The sequence below is a fragment of the Gymnodraco acuticeps genome, unplaced genomic scaffold, assembly GCF_902827175.1.
Source record: "Gymnodraco acuticeps unplaced genomic scaffold, fGymAcu1.1, whole genome shotgun sequence".
Lineage (NCBI taxonomy): Eukaryota > Metazoa > Chordata > Actinopteri > Perciformes > Bathydraconidae > Gymnodraco > Gymnodraco acuticeps.
The window spans coordinates 1-17101 of record NW_022991045.1 but is presented as its reverse complement, the minus strand read 5'-3'; the positions used below and the strand labels follow the sequence as shown (position 1 = coordinate 17101).

Sequence of the window (17101 nt, the reverse complement as noted above, 5' to 3'; positions counted from 1 at the left end):
GGAAGAAGGGCACAGATGGGACAAGGATAATTAGTCGTAGGTCATCGGCATATTATCGGGAGTAATGAGCTTAAGGCAATATTTTGATTGGGATGTTTAACAAGTTTGAGGAAACACAACTTCTGGATGCTTAATAACATTCATCTCATAATGAGTCTACATCCCTGAGTGCATGGTGTGACACGAAGAGCACGGCTCCGTCACATCCTGATGAAATGTGCTGATCAACCTTGGCCTTTCCTGCTGATATTGTCACTTTGATCAATAACAATTCAATTCATATTTGTTAACAGGCTCACCCGGCATGACATATCCCCGAGCTGAAGGATAATGACTGATTAAGGAGCGCTCCTGTGGTAATAGGTGTTATTTTAAAGATTTTCAGCAAGCAATTTATAACCTTTACTCAGGTTATTACTGGCTGCTACACAGTATTAATGTCAACGCTTAATATTTGACATGTTATTTATACACTTAAGACATAAAGCATCTCTGACTGTTTAAGGTACCGAAAAGTAAAACTATGCAATATATTACAAAACGTTTTTAACACCGTAATGTGTTACAGTACAACAGTAAATCATACCAATATACTAATAATCTAATATTGCCACATATATAATAATTAGGGCCGGGACTTTAACGCGTTAATTAAGATTAATTAATTACACAAAAATTAACGCATTTTAATCGCACTTATTTTTGCACCGCGGAACGTTTCTCACTGGATGAGTTTCAGGCGTACCGATTATACTGGAGCACCAACTAACGTTCATGACTTCAGACAACAACAAACCACAGTGAACAACAGTGGGAAATGTTGTTTTAAAAAACGGACGGATGGAAGCGTCGATAAGAGCACGGTTGTGTGCAAATTATGCAAAAAGGAATTCGCATATCACCGCAGCACATCAAGCCTCAAGTGTCACCTCAATGCAAAACATATAGCAGCTAGCGTGGACGTTAGCCTCTTTTATCGCGTTCACACCAAAAAGAGCCGGTACTAAAATTAGTTCATGAGAACCTTTTTACCCCCACGAAAGTCCCTGCTAGAGAGCAGAGAGCTGCTAGAGAGCAGGGACTTTCGTGCGGAAAAGAGCTATATTTCTGATTGGCTGGGCGGATTGCAAACCACGCCCCGTAAAACTCCCAAAAAGTTTTGTGAAGCCGCCATTTTATTATCCTCGCATTAGCATTATTAGCATTAGCATTAGCCCAGCGCAGGAACGCAGAGAGACTAACTTATGGCAACACAAAATAAAACATGGGAGCGGTGGAGATGAGGAGGTGTCGGCGTTCTGGCGATTTACTCGGAAGGCTTCAGTAGAAGCTGGGACAGCAGCTTCTACTGAAGCCAATCCCCAACTCCGGGGACTTCCGGCCGGGGACTTTGGGCGGCAGTATACGCCGTGAAGTGGTTTGCGGCCTGCCAGTAAAACCAAAGCAGAAGAAGAAGAAGTGACGTCAGCGGCTTCATTTGCCTAATCCACCCCCAGGTTCAAAGAGTTCTCATGAACTAAATTCTCATGAACCTTTGTGGGAAAAGTACTGCGGTGTGAATGCGCCTAATGGTAAACTAAAATACATGTGAAAAAAATTGCTTCTCACTGTTCTTAGGTCAAATATTTATGTGATTAAAAATGCGATTAATTTCGATTAATTAATTACAAAGCCTCTAATTAATTAGATTAATTTTTTTAATCGAGTCCCGGCTCTAATAATAATATATGACATATGGATGACATTATCATGCAGAATAATTCACTTTTTATACTTTAGTTACAATTTCTTGACAACACTTCCTGCACTTTTCAGAATACAGGACTTTTACTTGAAATTAAGTATTTTGACATAAATGTACTTTTACTTAAAGGGGACCTATCATGTCCCCGGTGTGTCGGGGAACTCACGCAGCGTCAGGAAATAAAACCCTCTCTCTTTTCCTCCGTACCCAAATCTCTAAAAACGGGGAACAACGGAGCTGATCCAGATTTGCGTCCGATATGACGTAATATCTGAAATGTGGACCCACGGCCCAATCAGAAACGTTGCTATCAGAAACAATGCCCGACTGTTTTGGACGTAATATGGTCGGTGTTTACATTAGCATCGCTAACACTCAGAGCTAACCTGTACTGGAGAGCATGTGTGTGAAGAAGCAGGAAGTAAAAAGGAACTCACCTTGTGGTATAACCGGCAAGAGAGAAAGCCTTTGAGCTCCAAACTGTTTCAGAGAGAATCCTTGATAATCCATGATATGGCGTTTCATCACGGCAGCATTTAGTTTAGACAGTAGCTGCCGGGTCCCGCGTGAGCTCAGACCCCTCCTTTTTATCAATTTATTAAAGCTTTATACCCGAATCAGCACTTTAGAAACAGGAAGTGAAATAGAGGGATATGAGGCATGGCTAGAATGATCTGTTTGGTATTTTGAGCAAAACACTTCATAGACATGTTTTTTATATATCTTTATATATCTGAGACCTGTGCTATTGCCTAAAAATAACAAGATAGGTGACCTTTAAGTAAAGGATCTTAATACTTATCCTACCTACATCGTAATCCAGCAATTTTAATATATATTATTCTGGAATGGACCGTTAAGCATTTAGAGTACTTTCACTTTTGATACTTTCAGTATAAATTGATGCTGGTACGCGTGTACTTCTACATCATTTTGAACGCAGGACTTTTACCATTGAATATTGCAACCTTTACTTCTTCCAAACCTGCTTATTTGTACCTTCTGTCTGTATTATTCCTGCTGTGTGACAAATAAAGGATTTCTGATTTCTAAGCACTGACACACAAATGTTTCAAAGTCAAAAACTGAGCCACTATCGGTGACATAATCTAACATTTAAGAAGAATATGCATCCATGTGAAGCTGGTTCAATAAAAGTAGCATGGTAGAAAGAAGCAGAAGCAGCAGGTTAAAGATGTGGGTACCGTTCTGTTGGTGCAGATGGGGGTGAAGGCGTTGGTCCCGCAGGTGAACAGCCGGTTGCCGTTCACCAGCAGCACCCTGATGTAGTTCTGGCACTCCTCCTGTGGAAACACATCAGCACACAGTTAGCACACTAAACTCTAAATTACACTTCATGAGACAAACACCTGCAGCCTCAGAAGGAAACTCTGAAACGTGGGCGAGCCGGACAGAGTCAAATCAAAGCTAATGTCCTCACAGCTCAGCCACGTCACATCCTAATTCAACTGGGAGCAGGAGTGGGATCGCTTCAGAAAACTGCCTTTGCTTCGCTGATTGGTCGGAAATGAGAGTCTCTCTTCATTAAAGCATGTTTGGTTTAAGCTTCTCTCGACATTAGTCCATTGAAACCACTCTTGTCTAAATGACTTATATATATCAATATTCCAATTACTTTAGACTATTCTGCCATTTCTTTTATTTACTTGTTGATTGTGTTGCACTGTTGGAGGAGCCTGTACCCTAAGATTTGAACTGTCATAACTACACTGTAGCTATACACAAATGACAATAAAAGCCTTGAAACCTTGAGTCCTTGATTGGTCAGAAATGAGAGTCCCTCTTCATTAAAGCATGTTCGGTTATAAGCTTCTCTCCACATTACTATATTGTCTAAATTACGTTGAAGTACACTTTCTTTTGGGCTTGCTCCGCAGAGGTTTTGGCTTGAGCTTCGAGAAAAAACCTCTCAGCACTTAGTTAAAAGCGTGCGAGAATAAAGCGTGACGGATGATGGATTGATCGACGGCCGCTAAACATTGTGAACTTTTGCCTTTCATGCAAGCTTACCGCTGAAATCCATCAACGGAACAACAGCCGTCAGATTTCAAGTCAACTAGCGGTGTTTGTTTTGTGCTGGGATGAAGGTAATAAACTCATAGTCCCCTCTATCTGAAAGGAGCCCCGATTGGTTTGGGACCCCTCGTGGAAATTTAAAAACCTTGTAAATCTCAAAGTGTCCGAGCCACTTGAGGTGCCCGGGGTGACACCTCCTCCCCTTCCCCCCCCCCCTCTCCAGGGTCTGATTTAGGGCACTGTAGGAGAGATGGAGAGGAAGGAGGTTTTTATTTCCCCCTATCAAGATGAAGGTGACTCATAAACCAACTCGTTTGTGGTGCTAAGCACAGCCTAAGTGTGTGTGTATGCGTTTGTGTGTGTGTAAAACTCGCCCATATATCTGTGTGATTATACTGTGCAGGATTGAGAGGAGGGGAGGGGGTGCATAATTCAATTCTCCGCTGCAGTTTGTTTCCAAGGTAAATAAGGGAATATGTAATATTTGCACAGCCTAACAGTCTTGACTTGTTTACGAAACTTCCTGACAAATGTTCCCCGTCTGCACTGCAATACCGAGGCTGCTCGCATTATAAAACAAAACAGAAACAGCAATCAAGTCCTGTCAAGTCAATTTAACTCTGCTTCTTCTCCCGGTTGAGATAAATCAAATACACGAGAGAAGAGTGGATGCGTGCATTAGGGAAGATAAAAAAAAAAGACAATCACTTAAATGTACTGAAAGCACAGGCACGGTATCTGTGTAATAGCTTAAGCGATGGTATAGTGCTGCGCTGAGCGAGGTAATAAAGCATCAAAAAGCCTGTCAACTGCACAGAGTCTTTTAATGCTATTCTGCGTGTGCATCACAGAGCTGATCCTCAGAAGAGAACAGGGAGGAAAACACATCTGCGAGACAGCAGCGACTCTCCAGGACTGACGGAGCTTCGGTTCTGTAATTCACTTCAGCTTTCGGAGGCTGGCCGGCCCCTGCATGCCTATTATGGTCCCAGACCACCTTTCACAGGAGGGTAAATATACAGCGGTGCACACACACGCACGCATGCACGCACACAAACACACACACACACACACACACACACACACACACACCACACACACACACACACACACACACACACACACACCACACACACACCACACACACACCACACACACACACACACACACACACCACACACACACACACACACACACACAGCACACACACACACACACACACCACACACACACACACACACACCACACACACACACACACACACACACACACACACACCACACACACACACACACACACACACACACACACACACTCACTTCAGGGGACATTACATTGACTTAAATGCATTTCCTGGAGACTTAACCTAACCAACACATGCCTAACCCTAACCAAGTCTTCACCCTAAAATGGGGACCTCCAATTTGTCCCCATAAGGGAGGTGAGTCCCCACACGTGACTGTGTAAACAGAGTAGGTCCCCACAAGTATAGTAATGCTAGGCCACACACACACACACACACACACACACACACACACACACACACACACACACACACACACACACACACACACACACACACACCACACACACACACACACACACACACACACACACACACACACACACACACACACACACACACACACACCACACACGCCACACACACACACACACACACACACACACACACACACACTGACAGACACACACTGACACACACACACACACACCAGTTCACCTACAAGTCAAGTTCATACTCGGACCCAGCTGTTTTCAGAGTATGCCAGCTAACCACATACAAAAACACACAATCCTGCACCAAAAAGAAAAAAACAATAGGAACTCCCTTTTTTGCGAGGCTTATAAATAGGATTCAAGGTTTTCACTTCATAACAAGTTGATTTAGATCCTTTAGGAGGATAATCCCACATATAAATAAGGAATTCACATGTGAGCTAGAGTAAAGGGTGCCATCGGACATCTGTAGCCTTCAGTTCTTCTGTTAGACTGCGTATTTTTATAGATAACCAAACCCACAGGGAAACGTTGAACAGTCATTCCCTGTTTTGAAGGCTGCGGCTTTGAAGTTTAGAAAAGTATTCAACAGTAATCAAGGTTTAATTTCTAGTTACCTTCACCAAGTTCTGTTTACTTGCCGGATTAAGGAAATAACAGCTGGCTTGATTTCTTTTAAACTAAGTCTTTGAGTGAAGCATGGGCCAAGGAAGAAACCATGTCATTTAGAAGAGGATCCAAATTAAGGGGCAGATACAAAAAAAAAGGTTTTCCCATTCAGGTCTGCACTCTCCTAGGGATATACATTTAAAAAAGTATTAATTTATGATCAAATATCTGCAAAACTGACCACAATGTCACCACCAGCCTCCACCGTACGAGGTGAACATGATATCCAAACAATTCAACGGGATTATTCTGAGCATATTAGCATGTTGAGGTTAGCATTTAGCTCAAAACACCACGGTGCTTTAGTATCACAGAGCTGCTAGCATTGGGTTTAGAATTTGAGATACATTAGCATTTACCAGACATAAATGAAATATTAATCTCAAAGATGCTATTGAGTTACTTTATGGCAAGTGTAGTTTGTAACATATCAACAAAGTGAATTGAATACTTTATTGCTGGAATATCCATTTCATTTTCTTGATTGAAACCAAGTTAGCTGCAGAGTTGCAACCGTGTTTCATAAGGCAAGGCAAGTTTATTTAAAAAGTATAGTATAAAAGTGATATTGCAACACATTATGAAATGACATTTAAATACATCTAAACAAATATTCAAAGAGGTGTAAGATATGAATAGTTATTTGATTTCATGAAACAGATAAGTCTTGATTTGTGTGTGCTAGCAGACCTGCAGTATCTCTGCGATGAAGCACACCTTCGACTGAGGACGAGATGTTATTTGAACACTGAAATGTGTTTTTGGACGTACTGACAGGTGTCTGATAAAGCAATATAACAGAGTGACACATTTGAAACATCACTTAAACTCACCTCAGACTTTCCCCGGCTGAAGCAGGCTCCCTTGGTGAACTCATCGCAGTGCCACTCAGCCTCCTGCAGACACAGAGAGGAACAGTGTGACGTTTAAGAGAAGCACCAAACATGAACCACTTTAAAATCTTCTCAGGGAACCCAACAAAATAAGGTCTGGCTCTCAACACGGGCGACATTCCCTCCTTTTTAAAGTCAAATAGATTCCAGAGAAAGCAGAAGCAATAACAATGTCAGAGAAGACAAGGACACTGATTTATGGAAGCTGAGGATGTATTTATAGATGTATTCATGACTTGAGAGGGAGGAATGGATTAAAACAGAAGCGAACAGTAAGTTATTTTAACATTTTCACTGTACTATCAATCCCTCATTTACATACTTACAGTATAGGCATGTTTGTAAGCCGTTTTAAAAAACAGACACAGAATCCAATTAAGGTGAAAAGCAAGCAGAGACCTGAATACGAGTGACACGTTTGCACAGTTTGATTTATGCATGAGGGTGAAAGGGAGGCATCTTTAATTCCCCAGACGAGGATGTCAACGTGATTTACATGTGAGGGAGAAACAGAGGGACGACTTTTACATTTGACAACAGCATGCAGGAGGAAGGAGGAGATAAAACCTTCGACTGGTCTCCGGGGGTGAAGACACAATTCTATTCTACCGTTTAATTTCATCATCGTGACCTGTGGGGTTTCTTTCTCATTGACAAAAGTTCTCTTTTCATGAAATGAGCGTTGGCCTCGGGGGTGCACGGGAACAGAAGACACTCAGGTGTGTGACAGGGGGAATTAGACGTCGCCGCCGACCAGCTGCACAGAATACTTAACAGAAGAATTGGCTGGTGCAATAATGTGATTACGCCAAGTCACGAAAAGTCCAGAAAAAAGTTAGAAGATATTCAACTTGGACACGGAGTTTCATGCGGTCTTAACCTGGCTAGCTTCCAGGGGGGGGGGAGAAACTCACCCTCAGAGGGGCTACAGTAAATATCGCCAACTGTCGGAGAATATTAGATTTCACCTTGGTATCAGGACTGTTTTATGTTTTCTTACATTTCCTTTGTGGGAATCTTCTGGGAGTCTCCTCTCTGTGTTTTACGACAAGACTTTTGCTTTCCTCGCTGGCCTTTAGGAGCCGTAGAAACCTCTGTATGTACCCCCCCCACAAACACACACACACACACACGCACGCACACACACACACACACATTACACACACCACACACACACACACACACACACATTAACACACACACACACATTACTGCACAGATACAGCTTAGCAGAGAGAGGAGCTCAGGGTGTGGGCTACCATTCAGGGAGGATAAGATACAGAGTATTAATGTGAGCTGGCTTCTCTCTTGCTCTTCTCCATGTGGGTGTGGGGTGTGTGTGTGTGTGAGTGTGTGTGTGTGTGTGTGTTGTGTGTGTGTGTGTGTGTGTGTGTGTGTGTGGGTGTGTGTGTGTGTGTGTGTGTCAGTTCACATTCCAGGCCAAAGCGGGCTATTCTCAGCAACCACAGACAAAAAAGCAAACACATCAGCACAAGTCGCACAGCAGCAGCCCGGCGAGTCCCTGCTGAATTCAATGTAGGCGCTAAAAAGTGGTTTAGCTAATCGCAGGGGAGGAGGGGGAGAAAAAACCTCTTAATGGTCCGAAACCCTTCCTCATCATGCTCAGGGTGAAAATCAATCATAATACCATGCAAAATTAGAACTTTGGATCACTTTGATCGGTGCAGAATGGTTGATTTTATCATTACAAGGCGATTTATCACCATTTGAGATATTTCAAAGCAGATTTTCAGAGTGTTATTTACATTTTTAGGACATCACGGTGATGTCTGTGAGCCTGTTAGTGGGGGACATTGTGGCATCATTGACTACTAAAGCCTTTTTATCTGACGGCCCTGCCTCAAATGGTGCCGACTCAGAGTAAAGAGCAGAAGTCCCGGTGTCCATTAGGAAACATTAAAGCTCATTAACATGCTTTTGTTCAGACACTGTGCTCCTAAGATGGATGTGTCCTGATCCGAAATATGTCTGGAATGCGCTGCCGTTAAATAATAATTCACGGCTTTATCAGCTGCTTTACAAAAGACCGCTTTCTGTACCGAAATAGAGACACACAGGGGAAACAAAGAAGATGAGAGGACCAGGATTCAATTTAGTGAGCGGACCATGGTGGGGAATTGTCCCAGAAGAAAAATAAATGTCCATCAAGGCACTGTAATCATCTGTGGAGAAAAGCAACTATAGTGGAAAAGGAAGCCAGCTGTCAAATGATGATTATGGCTTAGTGCAACTACTTAATCTCCGCATTTACATTGCATATGATAATATTGTACTTACTAATGTATGTAAATGGAAAACAATTGGGAGTAATTGACTGCAAAGTCCCAAAAAATACATTGACGATATTCTTATCAGACAATGATACAACTTTAGGACCTTAAGGGAAGTTGATATGCCTAAAAAGAAAGGTATCCACTCATTTACATCGGTCTCTTTGCCAATGTAAGCTTATAATAATAGTATTTTTGTGACCAATTTCATATTTTGACAGACCGTGCAGGATTATTTGACCCATCCATATACAGCTATTACCATAAATCATGATTTATCTAGTTTGAACTATACACTAAAGTCCCTTAAAGGTCCCATGTCATGGCCATTTCTACTGATCATAATTCCATTGTTGAGGTCGACTAGAATACATTTATACTGTTCAATGTTCCAAACTCACATTGGTTTCTCAAACAGCGTCTCTGTATAGCATGTGTATTCACTCTCTGTCCTACACGGCTTGTTGGAGCTCCTGCCCCCCCCCCCCTGTGAGCCCAGTGTGCTCTGATTGGTCGGGACGTTGCAAGGCTCGTTGCGAGGCTCGTTGCGAGGCTCGTTGCGAGGCTCGTTGCGAGGCTCGTTGCGAGGCTCGTTGCGAGGCTCGTTGCGAGGCTCGTTGCTGCGAGTAGCGGACAGGTTTCCGGGTCGGCGATACAGCGAGAACAAGCGAAACTCATCCTGAGCACACAGAGTGGCTTGATACTGAGTAAAAAAAAGGTTTCTAACGCTGTGAGAACGGGTCTGCGGAGAGCATTTCTCCACCATCCCAACTCGTCTATTACCAGCGTTCAGGGAGCACTATGCAAGTCAATGGGACTCCCTGTTAGTTAGCCAAGGGGTCCTGGTGTGGGAGGAGCTCCGCGGATTGGTCCATTTGGGTATGGGCACGTCACTGTACCCAGGAAGAAAAAGAGAAATCTCCAACGAGGCGTTCTGGGGCAGCACACGACAGGTCTTCTCTGTGTTAGAGTTTTACTCGCTACAGGGTGTACTTTGAGGGTTTGTGACTCTGCAGACCGTTCACATGCAGAGAAACCTTCATAACACAAGGGGACGGGTAATAACCAGAAAAGCATGACATGGGACCTTTAAATGACTTGGAAAACCTATTATAACCTAATACTAGCATGTTGTGTGCCAAACAAACTAATGTCGTTTTCCTGTTACATACATGATGGAAGCTTTATAACGGGTTTGATAATAATTCTACCTGCAAGATTGCTCCTGTTTCTTGCAATGTTGGACTTACTTTTAGTAATAATTGTTATGGAAATAATTATCATAGACGCCAATTTGTAACATACAGGACAAACCTTGATGTCTGTTTAACTTCTTTAAGGACACAGGCTGCTTAGCCAATAATGTTATTGTTCCCATTCTGTGACCGGTCAATACTGGGTCACAGATGGTCTGTGTTGTGGGTACACTGGGACACTTCCTTCTCTGTATTTGTGGACTCCAAGGTGAAATCTTCGAGGTCATAAGTGTCCGACGCAAGTAGCTCAGTGTTCCCACACTGTTTAGGCTATCTCCTCAACTATGTTGTTTACTCTCTGCGAAACCAGTTAGATGGGCTGGCAAGAGAGAGGCTCTCCAGAATTGACGTGGCAACTCTACCGTGAAGTCAGAACCTCTGACTCTTGGACTTGTGATGTGAATCCTCCGGCCGTTAACTCCAAATAAACCATCATGTGTTTGACATCAAAGCTACTGCTCCTACCGTGTCTCCTTCCTGAGTCGGTGACTCCCACTGCATAGCTACACAGAAGTTTCCTCTACAATAATGTCCCCCTTTCATATATCAGCAACTACTTGGCTCTAATTCTTTCAAAAACGAAAAAAAAAATTAAATGATAAAGCAAGATTTAGATGCAGGAATCCAGAGCGAGGCAGAGGGAACTTGGCACAGTCGTCAGCAGTTGCTTCAGGAAAGCTGAATAAAATAAAAGATTCCTCTGCTGTGATGTTGTGTGCGGCGTCCGCCCTCTTTACTGTCCCCTGTAATGTGTGCAATCCTCAGAGATGATCCTTTGTGCTCAGGGCCTCCTGTCAGTCTCACACTGTGGGGCTTTTGTCGCAAAGAGGTGGGTTCAGGACAGATACCAAGGGAGCGAGAGTGGGAAGGGAGGAGAGGGGAAATGAGACAGAAAAACAACAGAGTCCAAATCAGGAGTCAGCCAGAACAAAAGAGACAGTGTGGGCAGCGTGGAGGAGGAGAGGAGCTGAATTCCAAAACAGCACACTTTCCAGACATGATTCTGAATACATTAGCATCAAGAGGGTCCGGAGAACACGCTCGCCGCTGACAGCTGTCCAGATCCATGAGACGTCTGGCGGAGCGTCTACTTACACGAGGAGTGAGAGAGAGAGCTGGACAAATCCAGCCGAGGAAATCTAATCTCGTCTTATGAATAGCTGATCTCGCCTTTTGATGTGCTGGCACAATATTTGCTCTTCACACGGATGTCTGCTGATGCAAACCGCTGAAAGATTCACACATGAAATTGGTCTTGATGTCATGTCTCTACACGAATCATCTTAACAGCGTGAGCGGAGTTAAGTCGCAGATGTATGGACCCCCTGTTCCGCCTCTTACAACCTGATTCAACACGGGGGGGATTTCACTTTATGCATGTAAATGGCCGAGTTAGTGAGTTCTAGTAATTGAATTAGCAATGCTTCCAGAACTATGGAGGGCCGTTTCTGTAAGCTACTGATTAGCCGGGCTAATTGTCCATCTGAAGAAGTGTAATTGCGAGAGCCAGGCCCCGTGAAGTACAACATGTGTGACTGGAGAGAGGCTTTTGTCTGCCTTTTCCTTCTTGACGACCCAACAATAGAAGGGGGAGTGAAGACACATGCACAGTATACATCTAAACAGTGAGTGTTGCCAAGAGGAGTGTTATGGATAGTGTCTGGAGTGAATATCCACTCATTTAGTCTGTGCTGTATTGAATGGGGAACAATGCCACTGATCCTGCTCATCCCGGTGCTTATTGACTAATGCAGAGTAACTCTGAAACCCAGCCGCAGCGTCTGCATCCTGTTTTCCGTTCAGCGTTCTTGCTCTCTCAACGTCTTCTTACATTAACACCATTCCTTAGGATATAGTGGATCCAACAAGCTCTTATTGAGACCACAAATTAGCAAAGATATTTGGGCTGTATGCTCGCAATTATTCAACTGTGCAATTCTAATAACACTTTAAGCTGTAATTTCAAGCAATTATCTGTCTTTTACTGTGTATATCGTTATTAATACTTATACATCACTGTATATATTGTTATATACATCTTTTTAAATATTTATTGTTCGATATATTGTAGTAAGATGCGTATTTAACTTATTTCTTTATATTCATATGTTTAATATACCGTTTTTTAATCTTATTGTCTTTATTTTCTAATGTTAATTAGCAGATCTTACATTTAATTCAATATTTTATTATAGATATTCATATGTGTCAGGGAATAATTCGCCCTGCATGTCCTCCTCCTTCGCCCTGTGACGCAGATGCCCTAACCCTTGACCAGCCGCTATCTCCCGTAAGGAGGGGCTGCCCTAGCAAGTTGTTGTTGCCAGTTTGTGACCGGGCAGCTCTCGGTCAGAGATAGTTATAGCTGTGGGACACCTGGAACACATCCTTCTCGGGGTGCAGATGACCCCGAGCCATAAGCGACAACAACTGTGATTCAGTGTCCTCAGCTGTTTAGTCTATCTATTGAAGAATGTTGATCATTACACTCTGAACTGGTTCAAACCTGGAGCTGCAGGAGGGCTCTTCAGGATTGATTGTGGCATCTCTACCGTGTGGTCGATCGTGGCCCGTGACATGTCTGTGAATTCTTCGGCCGAAGCTCCAAATAAACCGTCAGTGTTTGCCATCAAAGCTCCAGCTCTCCTCGTGTCTCTCTGAGTCCTGACTCCAATTGCTTCAGAAGTTTCCCCCACAACATTTACTTTGTGTATCTTCATATTGTAAAACAAATTCTTTACTTCTTATTTTCAAAAATAGTTTTATTCCATCTTATTTTATTCTATTATAATTTCTTTTTAATGGAGAAACTGTAACAAAACTTAATTTCCACCTTGGGATAAATAAAGTGGTTTAATTGTGATTTTTTCCTGATATTTTATTACTGCATTACTTTTTTACAATAGAGCATTTGTCACAAAACGTAACTTCCCCACTGGATGAATCATTCTATGTATGTTTATTCCAATGAGACATGTTGGTATAGGAGCAGCATGAAGGTGTGTTTGTTACAAACCAGGTGTGAAAATGGAGATAATAACTGGTAACTGTGATCCCTGCATTCAACAACGACAAATAATATTATTTGTGGCGCTCACAGACACAGAACGCAAAGAGAGAGTGGTACATGGAAGCGGTTTGGCCATTCATCAGCTCTGGCAGCACAATGGAAAATTGAACACAATGCAAATTTACAGGGGCCAATTCATCAGTGTTTGTACACTCTGTGCTGTGGGGCCGTGCACGCTGGATAATGGCGATGCCAGCAGATGATGGTCCGAGGGGCAGAAGGACAATAAGGAACAGATGTGGGATTTAAAGTGGGATTCACCTGTAAATTGAGGAAGGATTTTGCGCTTTGTGGCTTCCGTTTTTTCTAGCTTTTTGGCTGTGGACGCTCTAAAAGTCTACTGCTGAAGAAGTAAGTCAAAAGTGGAGCAAGGAGAACACGATCCACCCTTTTGTTCCTGACAGTGTTTTCCAGATCAGTGAAGATGAGGGTAAAGGTTGACAGGGAGATGTAGGACTCTTCGAGCGGCAGAAAAAAACCCTTTAAGAGCCAGATATTAACTTCACTCAAGGCCACAGGGAGTTGAGTCATGTTTCAAGGCCGACTCGGCCCCCGATTGCAATTCAGATCGAGTGCATGTGAGCAAGTTCATTCAACGTGAGAGATGTTCTCTTTATGATTCAAGTGCCTTGCTGTCGTGTAAACCCCCCACCTGACATCCGCAACACTGACTCTCTCCACATTTTGAAATCACGCCTCAAAACACATCTCTTCACACTCGCATATCCACCCTGATCATTATCCATCATCCTCTGTTTTTCATTTATTTGGCTTCCTATTCTCCCCTCATCATCTGATGGCTTTTTTTCAGTGTTTTATTATCTCCAAGCTACGAGGGCATTTACTGAGGAGATTATGGTTGCTGGGCTCAGACTTTATCGATCTGCGAGACTCAACTCGATATGTGCAATAGAGTAGTTTAGACCAGTGTTTAGCTACCAGACTGAGTGTCACTACTCTCTAACCCCTCCATAAAACAAGGCTACCACATATTCATAGTTTATTTTCAGCCTGAAAAGCATACTCCAACTCAGGGCAGGGAAAGTGGGCGGGATTCATGTTGCCTTCACGCAGCAGAAGACCTTGGCTTTTCTATAAATGTTTCATGCACACACACACAAGATGAGATCAGCTCGCCATCAATCATATGGTAATTATATCCACCTCTTAAAGCGTGATAGGCTGTTTGTATTACAGCAGCTGTAAGCCTTGTGCTCTGTCAAACAGCACAGCCTCCCTTTAAGCAGGAACACATCACTGCCACTGGGCATTATCTGACACGGCTGATGCATGGGGATGGAGTGAAATCACAAAGACGAGCGTGGGCGTAGCTTTTAGCTAGTTTTCCTTCTGCTGGAGAGGAAGACAAGAACAGACCCTCGTGAAGTTTCACAATTATGCAACTTTCACAACAACGACTGTTTGTGCTCATGCTTTCTTTGTTCGCTCTGGCACTCAGCACCATATTCCCTTGTAAATATATTTGATCAAGCAGCAATGCATGTAATGTGAGTGGAGCAACGAAGCCAGAGGAGGAATCCATTCAACTCTTTCAAATCCAACAACAATAGGAATGAAAAATGTGTGAAAACTGCAGCTACAGAAGCAACCTCAGTGCAATTAGTCTTCTGTTCATGCCAGTGTGGGATATGAGAAAGGAGAGAAGCATATTTGAAAGGGGGGTGGATTAAGGAATAGCTCCTCAGCAGTTGAACTTGACTCTGCAATCGAATGCAAAGCAGACACAGGCCATCTTGAATTGGCCTGGCAGGGATTAGCAGGTCTGTTCTCTGGTGTTTCTGGAGATGAGGGGGTGATTGGGTCGGTGGACTCTCCTCTCTGATTCTGCAGCGCCAGCCGAGCGCAGGATGAAATAAAGAAGGAGGGATGATTGGGTGCTCGGGTATAAAAAGCATCGGCGTCCTCACTGACCGGCGACAAAAAGAGCGGCTCTGCATGAGTCCTCGTGGCTCCGTGGGGGGTTTCGTCTTCGTCTTCCCTCTGTGTGCTATCATGCTTCCCTGATTCCTTTGTGAGCGCTTCCCTCCAACTCTTTCCTATCTGACAAATTCAGCCTCTAATTTCTTCGCACCTGTTTTCTCATTCCATTTATATCAACAGAGCTCCTTCCTGTGTCTTTTGTTCGATCCCACCATTCCCCCCTTCTCATCTCTCCCTCTGGGGTTTCCAGGGAGTAAATGGCAAACATCAAGAGTGGGGCAAACCCTCAAAGAAGCCTGGCTGCTACCCTCCCAGAAAAGAAAACCCCTCCATGTGTCAATGTTTGGATGGTCCCTCAGTGGGTCGCAAAACTCTCCGCTCCACGTGGGGAGGGCTCAAAAAAGTGTGATAAAGGGTAAGGAAAATAAGAGGATGTTGGAGAAGGGGGTTTGGAGGAAGTTGAAAAAAAGGATAACTGCCACCTTGAGCTTACTTTATTTATGCATGTTTTGTGCCAACATGAATTCCAACCTGAAGTTTAGTTAATTTCTCTTTAATGCTTAATATGATTTGATTTTCTCTCCACCTTGAGAACTTAAAATCACATTTAGAAGTTGCACATGATGTTAATACCCCCGTGCTGGCATGTCATTACACACTTTCAAATTGGATTTAAAACACGCAGGGTTTTTCATGCTGTCTTTACTCTACATCACTCTTCCCTCCGAAGCGCTGTCGAACCAAAAAACCCAGCGTCACTCGGCGGATGGGAAGTTGTTGACATGTGTAGTAAACCATTTTACTGAAACGGCTTTAAGTTGTGGGAGCTGGCATCACGCTGCGATTAAACACGCTGTCTGTTGGATGTGGTGAGCAGACAGTGAGCTCATATTCACTCGGTGATTCAGACCGAGGCAGAATCGGAGAATTAGCACTCACCTGGATCAGTGACAGGTCCTCCAGATTGAGCCTGAAGAGGTGGTTTCTGGGAAATAGAAAGAGAAGGAGTGTGTGAGCTGATGGAGCCCTTTTGTGTGGATGTCACTGGGTCACTGCTCTAGGCCCACAGCTCTGTATTACAGTCTCTATCTGTATCGCCTCTCTCTCCTGCTTTTATCTTCAAACCCTTGCCCGTGGTGACACCGGTATAAAAGGGATTTCTACCTTCTTTAAATGCCTTAAGCAGCAAGTTGGGGGTGAAAACAGTTCAGACGTCGACACACTTAGGAAGAATTTAGCATTATAGCATTATACCTCATGGGAATGATCAAACCCATGAAGGCCAAAGATATCCCACTTCCTTGTGGCGCCTATATTACCCACAATAAAACTCCCAAACGTTCACGTACATCCTTTAAACTGACTTTTAAGTGCACAATGACTTGTTTTCTTGTTTAAAAAGATGCAACAGTAGCTTTTAATGTTGATACTACTTAAGGTTGGCATGAGCCGTTGTTAGAGTTTAATCAGGGCTGTATAAAAGGTGCTAAAAAGTTTTAATGTCAGAAACAGGGAGAGATGGAAAGAGATCCTCGCTCTGATAAAAGCCCATCCTGCTTTTTCAAATGTGCACACCGTTTCATCGCATTTACAACTTTTCAAGATCCATTAGGTTCTAATGAAGGCGCTCTCATGACGAGGATTCTGTTTATTGACTAACGATGTCTCGGCCTGTCTACTAA

At 43.3% G+C, this 17101-nt stretch overlaps 1 protein-coding gene across 3 annotated transcripts in view; it reads right to left on the bottom strand.

Annotated features, from left to right (window-relative positions):
* Positions 1 to 16404, bottom strand: part of sema5a (sema domain, seven thrombospondin repeats (type 1 and type 1-like), transmembrane domain (TM) and short cytoplasmic domain, (semaphorin) 5A) — a gene marked incomplete at its 5' end in the record, with an annotated part of 116376 nt that extends 99972 nt beyond the window's left edge. For all 3 annotated transcript variants that reach the window (XM_034236539.1, XM_034236540.1, XM_034236538.1), the window contains 3 exon segments: positions 2950 to 3048; positions 6802 to 6864; positions 16359 to 16404. In XM_034236539.1, the coding sequence (XP_034092430.1) occupies positions 2950 to 3048; positions 6802 to 6864; positions 16359 to 16404 (208 nt within the window).
* Between the last annotated feature and the right edge of the window lie 697 nt (positions 16405 to 17101).